Source organism: Triplophysa dalaica, chromosome 6, assembly GCF_015846415.1.
Source record: "Triplophysa dalaica isolate WHDGS20190420 chromosome 6, ASM1584641v1, whole genome shotgun sequence".
Lineage (NCBI taxonomy): Eukaryota > Metazoa > Chordata > Actinopteri > Cypriniformes > Nemacheilidae > Triplophysa > Triplophysa dalaica.
The window spans coordinates 24,309,168-24,324,216 of record NC_079547.1 but is presented as its reverse complement, the minus strand read 5'-3'; the positions used below and the strand labels follow the sequence as shown (position 1 = coordinate 24,324,216).

Here is a 15,049-nt window from a genome sequence, read left to right as displayed (position 1 = left end):
ACATGCGTTATGGATGTGACAAATATAGATGCAGTTTTTGGGAGATGATAAACTTTGTAGGATTTCTGTAAAATAAATTGCCCAAACCTGAAACAAAACTACACAATGGATGGAGAAGTGATGCCTTTATATAGAACATAAAATAGTTACTTTATATTAATTTTCATGTGTCCATTTATGAGGAATATGTAGCGTTATGGATGTGACAATCCTGAAAATGGCACTACCTGACTAAACAAAAACAAATGATTTACAAATTTGAAGAGAGATCTCACACGGGTATTTGAACAACCAAATGTTAAAATCTTTGCTGTTACCATAGTTAAAACCGCTGATAGAAACTATTTATTTTCGTGGTAAGGTTGACATGTTCACGGAATTGCCCAGCAGTCATTTTGCTGAATGTTTTGCCACTCACGGGGGCGTGCTCACGTGGTAGAGTGACGACACGTGCATATACCCTCTATTGAAAAACAAGTGAGTAAAGGTATATCACGGAGTATTTACAGACTTCAATGAATTTCTCATTTGTGTGGATTGGAAACTGTAGAAGAAAAATACCACAAAAGGACCTGAAAGACACACACACAATCACACACTTTTCATTCTGTGTGTGCGTGTTGTGCGTGTGTCGTGGGTTTGAGGAAGTCTCACCTGTCCAAGCCACAGACTCGCTTTATTCCGCCATCAGCGTCAGTCAGTCAGTAGGTCGTACCGGTTCTTCTGTTGGGATCTCACGGATGCTTCGACATGAAGGAGTTTCCCGCCTCTCCTCCTCATGCAGAGACGGACGTTAATTTGACAATAAATCAGCGCGCGATGGGTAAACGACAGCAGACGCGATTAATTGCGCTCGTTTATTTTGAGCGGCGCGTCGCTGTTTGAACGCGTGTCATAATTAAAGCCCTGCAGGACCGTGACGCGAGTCGATGAGCTTAAGTGGAGCTTTCGAGTGTTATTTAAACTCCAAACGACGGTTAATGCCGCGTAATTATCTCATAATAAAGTGTAACTGTCTGTTATAGAGCAATAACATTCCCATCACAGGAGAGAGAGAGTGTGTGTGTACATCTGTATAAGGACAAAGAGAGAGACAAGGAGTACTTCAAAAGGAAAGTTGTCCTTTAATAATTTAATTTAAACAATAATTTTAATTCACCATTGCGGTTTCATTGCATATATCATGTTTTTAATACATTTAAAATATCTGTAAACTCGTCCACAGCTTACAAAGCCATTACTGATTCCTATGATGTCTGCATTTACATCTGCAAGAAATATTTTTGATTGTTTGCTCAAATATCACCGATACGTCTCTGAAGTTTCCTAGATGTCTGAAAGATATTTATAATTGACAATGTGTGTAAAACTGCTCGTTTATCAGATGATTTTACCCAGCAGATGTATTCCAGACCTTTAGCAGACGCTTTACAGACGCACCTCTGCTCTCTGTGGTAGCTTAAACCTTGTGCTGAGAAATTGATAAAAATCATCTACTGCTTATAAAACGGTGCATTTTTGTACTCAGTTACAGTTAAATATGCAAACTTTTCACTTGCAAAAGTCTCAGTGACTTGGCATTCAACAGAGTAAAATTTTGACATAGTATCCATACTTGATATTTTCTCAGTACTTTTCACACGCACAGTCACACTTTTCTTCACATGTATCTGAGAGGCTGTACTGTGTGTGTGTGTGTGTGTGTTTGTGTGTGAGAAGGCACACACACTTGTCTGGTAAACATATTTTCACACTAAACTTTTGGCTGTGACCAACAGCTCGGGATAGTTCTCACCTCAAACACACTCCAGTGATTCAGACGTTACAGCTGCGGGCCAAAACTGCAGCATGCTTACTGTACGTTTACACTCGCGTTTACAATTGTAGGGTCACTTGAGTGAAATGTTTCTCTTGACCTTACAAACCTTTTGATATGCAGGTGTGTGTGTGTGTGTGCATGTGTGGTGCCTGCGTGCATTATAAATTGTACATAACAATATATTTTTTTAAATCTAAAATGCAAAAAGCTTTCTATGGTCTTGAGGTTTAGTGGATAATATATACAGTTTTTACAGTATAAAAAACAGTACGCCTATGGACTGTCCCCACAGAGATAATAAAACAGGCATGTGTGTGTGTCTGTCAACAAGTCAACTTTATATACAGTATATAACGTATACAAGTGTTACATTGTTACAAAGCAGCTGTACATGAAACATATTGACTATCCGCTAAACATTTAAACAAGTAAAATCAAAAAAGGTGAAAACAGACACACACACCGATTCAAACACCCCACACACAAAACACTCCTCACACACAACATGCACACAAACGTGTGTGTGTGCGCAGTCTGTAGATACACAGATACAACGAATAACAAAAGGGGGCGATGCATTCATGATGGGTTACCATGCCTTTCGTTTAGGTAATGACGGCCGTGCATGCGTGTGTTTATACCTGATGTGTTTCTTCAGTCTGGCTGATTGCCTGTCACAGTATGTGCTGGAACCTTGACGGAAGCTTTGCAACACGCATCCCAGGTGGAGCTTTAGTGTGTGTGTGTGTGTGTTTTAAGAGTGTGTGTTGTTTGTCAGAACCCCCACAGGCTGTGGCTGGTGTGCCGTTGTGTAAAGTCTCGGAGACGGAAGACGTTTGGAATGTATCCTTTATTGATGCACTGAATGGTTTGCCGTGTGCGTCTCTGTGTGTGTGTTGTTTGTGTGTGTGTGTGTGAAGATTTCTCTGCAGGTACCCAGCTGTGCAGAGGACAGTGTTGATTGCTCTCAGATAACATGCATTATTCTCGCTATGCACACGCTGGCCGGCTATTCTTTCCTCCTAATGTCCCTCAAATATGCGGACAACAAACTTAGAGATGTTTTGTAAAGGGCCACGAGAATTTGGCTTTCCACAGGAGAACAAAGGCTGCGGGCCAATGCGTGTCCTCAAACTAATACATCTACTCAGACATTCAAACTGTGAGACATACGAGACTAAAAGGCACAGTTCACTCAAAAATGAATATTCAGAGCATTTTGTATTCGTTTAAGGGACTCTGTTACTTAAGCTGTGACAAACTATGTGTGATACATCTTCACATAAATCTTTCCCACAAGTTATCATGTGGCTTTAGCCCAGCTGTGAAAACCCAGGTACATTTTTGAGCTTTTCTACATAAAAACATCCTTTATCCTTTCTATAATATTGACTGTCAAAGATTGCAAAAGTGAAATTAATGATTGAAATCAAACGTTATCTCAGAATTAGATTATGAGACGTATGCCTGGTTTTCACAGGCGGGGTCACAAATGTGGAAGATTGTGTCACGCGGACTTCTCCAATGACACTTTTATAATACATTATTGAGCTTGATGGCTTCTGTCCACATTTGAAAATGAAGAACGAATGAAAATGAGCATCGTGTGAACATTTTGCTTAATGTCAACCAGGAGAGTCTACAGGTTGAGTAAACACTGATTTTATTTAAAATATACTATATATAGATATGTGTTTAGGTAAAAAAAATTAATTCTTGTCAACTACAAACAATATTTCTCCCAAATTTCAAGTAAGAATATTGTTTCGATTTGCATTTATTTGCAGAAAATGAAAACGGAGAAACGGGTGAAAATAACTGAGAAAATCCTAGTGTTTGTTTCAGACCTCAAATACTGCGAAGAAAACAAATTCATATTCACTTCTAACTAATGCAACAGTAATATTTCTGTATTTAGGAAAATATGTTTTTTTTGCGCTAACACTTATTTTATCACATTTTTCATGCTGTCAGTCTTTCACGATGCTGTTGGGTGACTTTCTTTCCTAAGGTTCTATTTGTTTGAATTTAACAGACACTGGACTGGACCGAACACAATACATCTAGAAGTAATGATTAGATGATAATTTGGCATGCTTTCTATTATTCCTCTGTACGGTTTCTTCTTATTTCTATTCTGTGCCTCTTGTAAAATGTATTTTCTTTGCAGCTGCTTCACAACATTGCAAAAGTGTGAAAAGTGCTGTAGAAGTATACAGTACATGAATTGAATTGATTTTTTTCTGTATTGTATATAACTTTTGTTTGTCTCACTTTTCTTACAGCCAGGCTATTAACTGATTCCATTTGTTTTCTCTGTGTGTGTGTGTGTGTCCCTGTAGTTCTGTTAAGGTCTTTTAAAAGTCAGGTCCTTCCTTCTTCAAACGCTTGTAGTCTGTAGTGACGGCCACCAACTGTGTGTAGAGAGAGAGAGAGAATACATTTAAATGTAGTTAGCGTAAATTAAGATCATCAGAATCTCATAAAAACAAAACAACCTGCATACAAAAGAGAACACACACACGCAAGGTGTTTGATAGTTTGTGCTCCTCTGCAGGATGTGATCTGGATCACAGTCTCCGTCAGTTAAATCTGTGCATTTTCTTCTTTTTATGAGAGATATCGTGTGCATGTGCGGGTGTTAATGTGTGACTGTGTTTGTTAGATCTCGTGTGTTACTGGGCAAACTTGATGACGTTTTATTAATATCCACTTCGACGTTATACAAAACCAAAGCCAAACTGTATATTGACACAAAATATTGCTGTCTACATACGCATTTCAAATATTTAAGTCCAGATGCCTATAGTTACAAAAAGATTAATAAATACATTTATGTGATACATCCCTTCTCTTAGAAAAGAGTTCCCTAACCCTGGAAAACGTCAAATGTTTTCCTGAAACCTTCGTTTGAGTTTGCTGAAAAGGTCTCCAAGAGTCATGTCACAAAGATTGTGTTTCTTTCATCGGTCTTGACAGGACATGCTTTCCTGTCCCTGTTCATCGCTTTATTTTCATATTCTCATTGATTCTTCCATCTCTCCTTTTCTTTTTCTCTCTGTATAATTATGATTATTGTTGAGATGCCGGTGGAACGTTGATGTTTGACCTTTGGGCTGCTGTTTGGAATTAAACATGTTGAGTCGTGACCTTTCCTGAGCATGAACCCTCACTTTCCACAAACACAAACACACAGACGGTCTGCACGGAGGAGTCTCTTATTCTCCCTGTCTGCCTTCGTTAATACTTTCAATACTCGTTTGAGGTTATCAAGATGTTCTGGTCTCTAAATAAGAACAAAATATTCACCCGCTGAGACATAAATTATTCCTTCTTAGGTTAACAGAAGTTCGGATTTGATACACGGTAGCTTATCTAGAAAAGCTTGTCTTTAAGGAATAGTTCAGCACAAAGTTCTGTCATGTACTCTCGCTCATGTCATTCTGAACTTGAACGTTTAAATTTTTCTCTGTGAAACATAGAAGTATAGAAACAACAGTTGCTCTGTCTTCCAGTAAGACTTTTATGTTATTCATTTTATTCATTGGGTGCATCACACTCTATAAACTTGTGTTTTCTAAATCAGACCAAATTCACATTCATGAGATATAAGCAGTTTTGGGCAAGTTACTTTAAAAAGTAATTAATTACTAGTTACTAATTACATATTCAATAGTGTAATTAGATTACTGCTCAAATTACTCTCTAATTTCTATATCCTATATCGACCTTGATTAGTTAAGTGATTCAAGGATAGACATGACACAGCTCTTTTAATTCATGTAAATAAAAAAATATAAAAATGCATAAAGTAATAGTATAACGAATGTTAGTATTATCCATTAAAGCACGGATTTTAAAGTTAGACTATGAATATTTGTGTCAATTCCACTATTGCAAACACATATATTTCACAAAGTATTTTGTTTAATTACATCGTATTGCAACTGTAATTAAATTACAGAAAAATTTGAGTAATCCCTTTCTTTACATTTTCAAGGGAAAAGTAATTGAATTACAGTAGTTACTAGTTACACCCAACACTGGATATAAACATTCAAATTTTACAATCTTTATTCTTATATCTCAATGATATTCATGACATCGCACTCAGCTTCTCATCAGATTCCAGACTATGAGGTGAACTTAACGCTATTGGCTATTTTAAAAGAAAAGAAGAAAAGAAGTGTGTTATTAGTGTACTTTTTAAACTAAACTTAAGAATTCAGTCTAGTTTAAATGTAATTCTCAGAAATTGTCATGTTTTTTAATTTATCAGTTAAAAACCTAAATGTGTATTTAATTTATATTGATAGAAACGTCTAAGCATGTAGCTCAATTGTGTTAGAGCATGGAGCTAGCAACGTCAAGGTCATTGGTTCCATCCCAGGGATTGCACATACTACATAATACAAATGTGTAGTATCATGCAATGTAAGGATTAGGATAATAGGATGATTTGCATAAAAGCGTCAGAAAAATGCATAAATGTAAATGTAATTATAGTTTAAGTTACAATTTACGTATAAACAATTAGGAAAAATTTTGGATACTTAAAATGCAAAATATATATAAAAATAGTCAATTGTGAGTTTGCACGTAAAGCCAACTTTTTTTAACGTGAATTTCTGCTACCCTTGAAGTGTTCTTAAAAGTTTCCTTTTGTAAACTAAGAAACTGGTCCTAAGTAGTACACTAAGTAGTCTAAGTACCTAATAATACACGTGTACTTGTACATCGATAACGATAAACGTATACTTAAAATAAACTTGACGTCTACTTAAGAAAACGTAATAAATTGGAAGTATAATTTTTGAAGATGCTCCACTCAATATCTTCTTACTTCCTGTTTCAGTGGAAATGACATCAACACATTGATCTAAGCTGCATGTTTCAATGCATTTCAAGGTATTTTGGGTGACTCATTTTTTTTTTACGTGCTTTTATGTCACTGTATAAACCAGTGCTCCTGTAGCCCTATATGTAAAATGCAGAACACAACTGCTCCTTCAAAACGTTTGTAACATTCATACCATTTGAAAGAACATGAGCGTGAGTAAATAATGACAGAATTTGTGCTTTTGGGTTGAAACCGTTCCTTTAAATCGTCGGCCTGTCGACCATCTTTGAAATGTTCAATTTCCAGTCGTCCTCAAGAATTTCTGAAAGCTTTGCACTCCGGCAGAGAGATGAAACTGTGCCGGATGTGCGTCTGCTGATCTGGGAACAGCGGGGGTGACACATCTGTCTGTGCTGTCAGTCTAGAGCTGATCAGAGAGCAGTCGCTGGGCTGTTTACCTTGTACTGATAGGTCGGGCCGAGTTTGTTCCACGTCTCAGGGTTATTTCTGCTGTCCCAGCTGACAGAATGAGAGTAAGACGAGACCAGAGAGAGAAAACAGAGCAGGAGAGAGAGAGAGATGGTGTGATTCAAACACAGGTGGAGAGTGACAGAGTAAGAAAAATGGAGAAAATTATTAATAGAGGTGATGGAGGGCAATTTATTTGCCACTCTGATGTTCTTCATTTGCTAATGTCAGATGTAAAATACACAGCATGAACAAACACACTCCACACAGGTCTCAAGGTTCAAATTCACACCGCACACAATAAAGAAAAGAGTTTCAAGATTTGTAAATAATTATATTTGTAATTTTGTCTTTCTAAAGGAATAGTTCACTTGAAAATCAATACTCTGTAATAATTAAAGACGATTTCAAATGTTATTTATACAGTATTTCTAGATGTATTGTGCTCATTCCAGTACAGTGTTTGTTGAATTTTAACAAAATCAAACCTCAAAGTGACACAAAGTCTTCCAACATCAATGTGAAAGACTTACAGCATGTGAAAACTTTAATTAGAATTTATATGACATAACAAAATAGTTTTTAAACTTGTCCTAAATACATGTGGAAATATTATTGTTGTATTGCTTAAAAGTGAATATTAACTTGTTTTATTTGCAGTATTTGAGGTTTGAAAAAATACAGAGCATCGTTTCTGTCATTTAACCCGTTTCTCTAGTTTTCATTTTCTGCAAATAGAAACAAAATATGGATTTGAAATTTGGGAGAAATATTGTCAGTAGTTCACAAAATGAAATAAAATTGAGGATTTTACCTAAACACATACTGTACCTATAAATAGTAAATTCAGAAAAACGAATTATTATATACTATGACAACTTCTTTAACTGAGGTTTAAAAACATTCATCATTTTATATATAGGTCCAAACTTAAAGCTTCAAAACTACATTATCTAAATGCCATCATTAAAGAAATAAAATCTTATTGGTTTCTACAAATCTTGAGATGAAATGTATTGAAATAACATCTGGGGTGGCATGAGTGCGAGTAAACGATGAGCGAATTTTCATTTTGGAGTGAACTATTCCTTAAAGTATAGTTCTCTATGATTGTAAACATTCCATCAGACACATTATGCTTTTATTTATTCTTCTTATTTTTAATTAAACGATTTTCAGTCTGACACGTGATGCTCATATTGTGCTTTTGGTTCGTGTTGTTTTCAGCCCACCTGACATGAGGTCCACGAGCCAATCGGAGCAGATAGACAGAGGCTGCGCTGATGCCCAGAAACATGAAGAAGAACTGCGGAATCAGCTGAAAGATACAGAGCCCAAGATCAGTGTGAGAATCTTCAAAACTACTGTATAACTACTGGAATATACTGTACATACCAATTTTTGGCCATAGCTTGAATGCATTTTAGAGTCAGAAGAGCTTTATTGCCAAGTGTGCTTGCACACACAAGGAACTTTCTTTGGTGTTGGAAGCTTCTTGTACACACATTCAAGACAATGACAAGACAAATTATGATAAAGATGGCTTTGGATTTTTAAGTCTATTGGGATAAATTTATCTGCCAAATGCATAAATGTGTAGACAATGGAGAGAGAAAGTATAGAGTAATGTTCTTAGCAGTGATTGGATACAAAAATGGCATCATTTCTCAAAATATGATCAGTTACTTACAAAACCAGGGAAAAATGTTTTTAAGCACAGAAATGTTTCTTTTTCACATTAAATTGTTTCGCCGTTATTTGGTAGATGTTAATGATTCTACCATTTAAAAAATATTTAATCAGCTCAACTGTAATCCCGGCGCCAAAAATATTGCGTAAAATTACAGTTTTTCCCAGTTTTTCTTGTAAATTTGTGGTCTTTTCAGTAATTTGACGATTTGACAGAACTGTAATTCTGGTGCCAAAAACATTCCGTAAAATTACGTTTTTCCCTGTTTTTCTTGTAAACTTGCGGTCTTTTTCAGTAATTTTACGGTTTGACGGAACTGTAATCCTGCCACCAAAAATATTCCATAAAATAACTGTTTTTCCCTGTTTTTCTTGTAAACTTGCGGTCATTTTCAGTAATTTTTCGGTTTGATGGAACAAAAATTCTTCCGGCAAATATATTCCGCAAAATGTACCGTTTTTCCCTGTTTTTTATGTAAATTTGTGGTCTTTTTCAGTAATTTGACGGTTTGACGGAACTGTAATCCTGGCGGCAAAAATATTCCGTAAAATTACAGTTTTTCCTTTTAAATTACAGTCTTACCCTGATTTTCTTGAAAATGTGCAGTCTTTTCTGTAATTGAAATTGATGTAAAAATACTGTCAAAGAAATTCCTGGGCCACCAGAAATATACTGTAAAATACCTTTTTATTTTTCAATTACATGTTTTTTCGGACATTATAGGTGAAAGATCTGAAAAAAATATAATTTTCTCTGATTTTTTCTCAGAGGTGAAATATATGAAAACACTCAAGTCTCATAACTTCACACACTCTTTAAATGCGTGTGTGTGTATGTGTGTGTCTGCCGATCAGAATGAGTGACAGGATCACACACATCTTACCGGGGGACCTCAGTGTGTGTGTTTGTGTAAATTATGACAGGGATTAGAATATAAAAAACATATTAAAAGAGGAAATGGTGAGGCGTCAGTTCGGGTGCCAGAATAGCCACATTTTCCCTCTCTTTTGAGAAAGTGAGATATACACAGACAGAGAATTAGTCTCAGGCTGTCTCATAGGCTGTCAAACGCTTCCTCCTGTAACACTTATTTGCATAATCCCCCTGAGGTTACGGCAAGATATTCAAATGAATTTATCACGTACTTTTGAGCGTTTTTCGTCTAATGCAACATGTGTCTGTGCTGCATGAGGAGTTGGGTCCTGACGACCGTTCAGTGGTCATCTGAAGTTGATGTTGTTTATCGTGGTTAAGTGGCTTTATCGCCTGAGAAACGCAGTTGAGTGCAAACATGTCAACACATATAATGTGGCACTTTGCTCTTTATCGTGTGTCATATTCAGTGATCACACTTTCGAGTGAGGAAACGTCAACATTTTTTAAATGTATTTTTATTTGTTAAGTCACACTTGTTATTCACAGTAACACCTGTGCGTTGGCCATAAGGGAGAGAGAGAGAACAACTTCACCAACATCTGTTGAAACATCTGCTTCTGACCTGCGACAACTCAAAAATTTTGACTTTATTTAGAGACTCTCTAACACATTTTCATGTCCAATCTTGTGAGAACATTAAACTGTCTCTGCAATAAACGTAAGAAACCTTTGCTTAAAATGAAGACGATCACCTTTTCTTCTACTCAATGTCTTCAAGATTTTTAACATCCAGATAGGTTCAGACACGTCACATTACAGAAGATTTGATGTTAAACATCATTAACAGTCATGCGTCATAACATCATATTTTGGGGGAATGAGAAATGAAAATTTTGGCCTTGACAGTTTCAGTCACCCTTATGACAAAGAGCAGCGAGAATATTCTGCTGAACATCATCTTTTGTGTTAGTCAGATTAAAGTCATGCGGGTTTGGAACGACATGAGGCCGACTTGATGACAGAACTGTCATTTCTGTTTCAGAAGCTTATAAATGTTGGAGTAAATCTGTACAAAAGCTTTAATATGTTGCAGTTGCATGTATTTGACTCTAGATCACTGTTATGCTTTACCATAAAAATATATATTCCCTAAAGGATCTTTGTTGGGCTGTAAGCTTTCATAGAAGAACCGTATCTTTAAAGAACCTTTCTGTTGCACAAAAGGTATTTTGAAATGAAAAAAATGCTTGGATAAAAAATGATTTTTTAAGGACCTTAACAGAAAGGTTGGTTGGGAACCTCAAAAATGCTATTTTTAGCACCTTCATTTTTAAGAGTGAAAATTTTCAATATCCATTTCACAAACACTTTTATCCAAAGAGACTTACACTGCATTCAACACAGCATTGTGCTAAGGTCCTTGGCTTTTACCGCTGCCCTGTACCACTTACACAACGGTCATTCATGTTGAGTTGGTGACCCGCCAAAAAGCACAACACAAGAATTTGGGTCAGTTCACATTGTTTGAACAAAGATCTTTTAGCCACAGCATTTAAACAAATAACACGGGAAGTCAATAAATATTCTCATAAAAAAACTTGTTGTAAGATTAATTTTGCATAACACGGATATGACTTTGTTGGAGATTGTTCAAACAGGTAAACGTTTCTTAAAGAAGCAGTTACTACGGTTACTCAAAAAGCAATGAAATAAATGTTTTCTAATGACTTGAGTGTAAGTGAACTCACGCCGGGATGTTTCTTTGCATGCCGGTACATTGTTTTGATCATGTTGACCTCAAGCTCTTAAAAGACGGGTGGATGGATGGAGATGTGAGATGTGTGGACTGATTGTTCTGTAAGAGAGTTTGTTCGAGACTACGAGGGGAGATCTACGTAACAAAAGCTGCTCAACGGCCAATGACAACTAGCCTGAAACTAGCCCAATGCGAAATATGCTAAAATCTCTGTATAATAATAATCATAAAAACAGACTGTTTTCTGTAAAGAAAAATCAATAATTTCCTGCTTTACATTTCAAGTACAATCTTTCTTTCTAAGCTGTAATTTCACTGTTTTTCATTTTCTTAACAAGTTAAGCATTTTATACAACAACTCACCACTAGCCAAAATGTAAACAGTGTTTAAGTTGGAATGACTTACAAAGCCAATTTTATTGTACTTTTACAATAGAAAATTTACGTTTTACCTTAAAATTGACAAGTGATTAACATTTGAGCACATTTAACACAACAAACTCGTTATATTAGATTTGTTTTAAGGAACAACACTGAGACTTTTTATTCAAATTTTCAAAAGTCATAATTTGTACGATTGTCATGAAGTTTGGCCTGACACAATAAAATGTTACATTTGCCAGTATTACTGAACAAAGCAACACAATCCCACAGGAATTCGTACGCATTTTACAAGGTGGCTAATTTGAAAGAATTTCTATCTTATTTGCTTTAGGGCCAATGACGTTAAGTTTCGTGCAGGGCCTTCAGTGTTGTTTTATTCTAATAATCTTGCATTTTTGTATGATTCACTTTGTGCAAATTCATACGAAGTATAGGCACCTCGCAAAATAGTTACGAATTCTTGAGACATCAGGTTGGAAAAAAAAACATTTCACTTGTGACAACATCCTTTATTCCACATGTGAAATTCATGGGGATTTTCTGTAAGCGTGTTTTAACGTTGTAATGACAATTACTATTTTACAATGTGCCGGATTTTAGCTAATCCATATGAATTCATAAATGTAATTCATATATTTGATTACAATTTGCTTTCGCGCCGGTGACGTTAGGGTTAGGGCTTCATTATAGCTTTTTTCTAGTATACGTATGTTGTGAATCGTACAAAAACGTACGATTACTAAAAAGCTATGTTGAAGCCCCACCCCAAACGTCACTGGCGCGAAAGCAAATTACACCAAAATGGCAACTCGTAAAATAGTTATGAGATCAGGTTGTGTTTATTTATTTAACAGACACTTTTATCCAAAGCGACTTGAGAGCGTATTATACGTTTTGTCCAAAGAGTTATTATAAGTCAACAATCAATAAGTGTGGTCTACAAAATGCTTACATACTTGCACTAAAGTTTATAAGAGCCGGATCATAAAGCATGATTTAGTTAATGTTTTGATTAAAGATTTGTATAACAGAATTGTAACAGAGTTGCCTTGTGTCCACCGATCAGCTTCATGCTTTGACCCTATAGGGGATGTTTACACGGATGGATTGACAGTAAGTTACGAACATGAGCGGTTGTGAATGAAACTCTGATGACACTGAAACACAGCGATGTGATTAACGGAGATGTAATGTCATTTAAATATGGATGTAGCACAGACTTCATTAACTCTGACACTCTTAATTATAGATGTTCACAACACAGGTGACTGTATGATGATAGCACCTATGATATAATCAGTGCTGCATTATCATTTCTAATAAAATAACGATGGTCCAGGATGCAAATTATCCACACGAATCAACACTCGTATACATAGTATTAATACATCACAGAGAAAACGAATCCTAACTCAAAATCACAATAATTTCATAGACTAATAGCCAATGTGTTCCTCTATGTGTCTCTTAAATCTCTCATCCAGGATGGGATGTCCACGGGGCAGGTGTGGGGTCGTGTGATGTTTCCTCAGCGTTTAACTGATGTGACACCTTCCCCTCCAAGACGCCCTTGAGCCGTCTACCTGTGAACACAGTCTGCTTCCCATGATGCTCGGTGTCAACAACAAAGAGATTAGCGGTACCCGAAGAGGACCGACAGCATTTCCAATCAGCTCAACTGTGTAGATATGACATCCACGTGACCGAGAGGCTGACCTGGGTGACCTTGAGACCGCAGAGAAGGTAACACATGACAGAGAGTAAATGATAACAAAAATCTAATTTTAGGTAGTAACTATCGCTTTAACACTCTATATATTACTACTGCATATATTATACTTGTCAAGTTGAAAAATTACAAATTAAAGAGGAACAACTGCTGTCAGCAAAACCTCGAGCCCTGCGCCACGTGTGAATACTAAAGAGAGTGTTTCCATTGAAAATAGAAATGAAAGACGCGGGTGCTGTGGGAATGATGAGAGAAGGACATTTCTGAGAAATTGATTGTCATTTACACAAACGGTGGAATTGAAGCAGCTGGATTTTTGCGTCTCCAGTGAAAAAGCATCTTCTTTCTGGAGCTTTTAACTGATTTGGAAGGAAATTTGTATTTCTGTAAAGAACTGCAATGACATTTTCAGACCCTGAAAAAATAAGAATCACAAGAATCACAAATCTCTGATATCTCAAGTATTTCTCGTAAAAATCATGATGTCAAATGTAGAGCAAATGGGAACTTTTGTTTACGTCTTGTGATATTTCTCCTGAGGAAGAAGAGTCAGAAATCTCACAAATGTCTCTGTCATTAGAGTTTCAGAAGAGATGTCAACAATGTCTCAAACTGAGTTCAGATTTATCAAGTTTGTCAGAAATCAATATTATTTAAGATCTCCCGATCTCAAACATTTCTTATCAAATTTACCCAAATTCAGATTATTTAATCTCATTTGTTTCTGTTTTTATTTCTTCTAAAGCAATTTTAGAATAAATGTCTGACACTTTGTTGATACTTTAAAGGCAGAGGCGATCCTTTATATGCAAACTATGCAGGTTGTAGCAAAAAAATTATAAAACGGCAAAAATACGAAGGAAGAGAACTAGAAGGCAATGTGTTTTTAAAGTCTTATTTTGTTTTGCCAAATTATGCTATACATTAGCCTACTTACAAAACAATTCTCTAGAACAGATTTACACATTTGTCCACTGCATTTGTTTTGCCCTTGATAATATGTAAATCTTTTAAGTTTGTGCCATCACATTTAGAGAATAATCCATGTGTTTAACTTAGCTTTCTTGAGTAAACTGTATTATCATGTTTATCATGCTTTATCATTGTTAGTAAACCACTAATTTGGTAGAAAAAACACAGCGTTTGCGTGTTATAGTTTTTTAATAAAACTAGATGTTTCCAGAGCCACGCTTGAACTTAATAGTATACTTGGTTATAAAGTATAAAATTAGCCCCCAGTTTAATGGTTTTTTTTCAGTCTTCATTCCTTTAAGTGTGTTAATTGATTTATTATTTCTAATAGTTTACAGTTATGTTTCGGCCATATCTGTATCTAAATGTAATTATTTGTACAAGGGCCCCTCACAACTTTGCTTTGGGCCCCCAGGCGTCTATGATCGGCACTTGACCGAAAACTCCATCGTATCTCCTGAGCTACAAAAGAGCAACACAATTTTTGAGTCCTTCCTCTAGATTGTGCATCGGTT

The 15,049-nt window shown here is 36.0% G+C and overlaps 1 protein-coding gene and 1 long non-coding RNA gene across 2 annotated transcripts; one reads left to right on the top strand and one right to left on the bottom strand.

Annotated features, from left to right (window-relative positions):
• Positions 1–2,219: 2,219 nt before the first annotated feature.
• On the top strand, positions 2,220–13,570 carry LOC130424248 (uncharacterized). Its single transcript, XR_008906921.1, has 3 exons — positions 2,220–2,981; positions 8,355–8,472; positions 13,318–13,570. It is a non-coding gene; the product is annotated as an uncharacterized LOC130424248 (long non-coding RNA).
• On the bottom strand, positions 4,047–11,559 carry LOC130424247 (NADH dehydrogenase [ubiquinone] 1 alpha subcomplex subunit 4-like 2). The gene is made up of 4 exons (XM_056749736.1): positions 11,442–11,559; positions 8,360–8,445; positions 7,118–7,178; positions 4,047–4,233 (listed from the first exon to the last, which is right to left on the bottom strand). Exons 1-4 carry the CDS (start codon positions 11,481–11,483, stop codon positions 4,177–4,179), a joined length of 246 nt encoding a protein of 81 aa, XP_056605714.1. The 5' UTR covers positions 11,484–11,559; the 3' UTR covers positions 4,047–4,176.
• Positions 13,571–15,049: the final 1,479 nt, after the last annotated feature.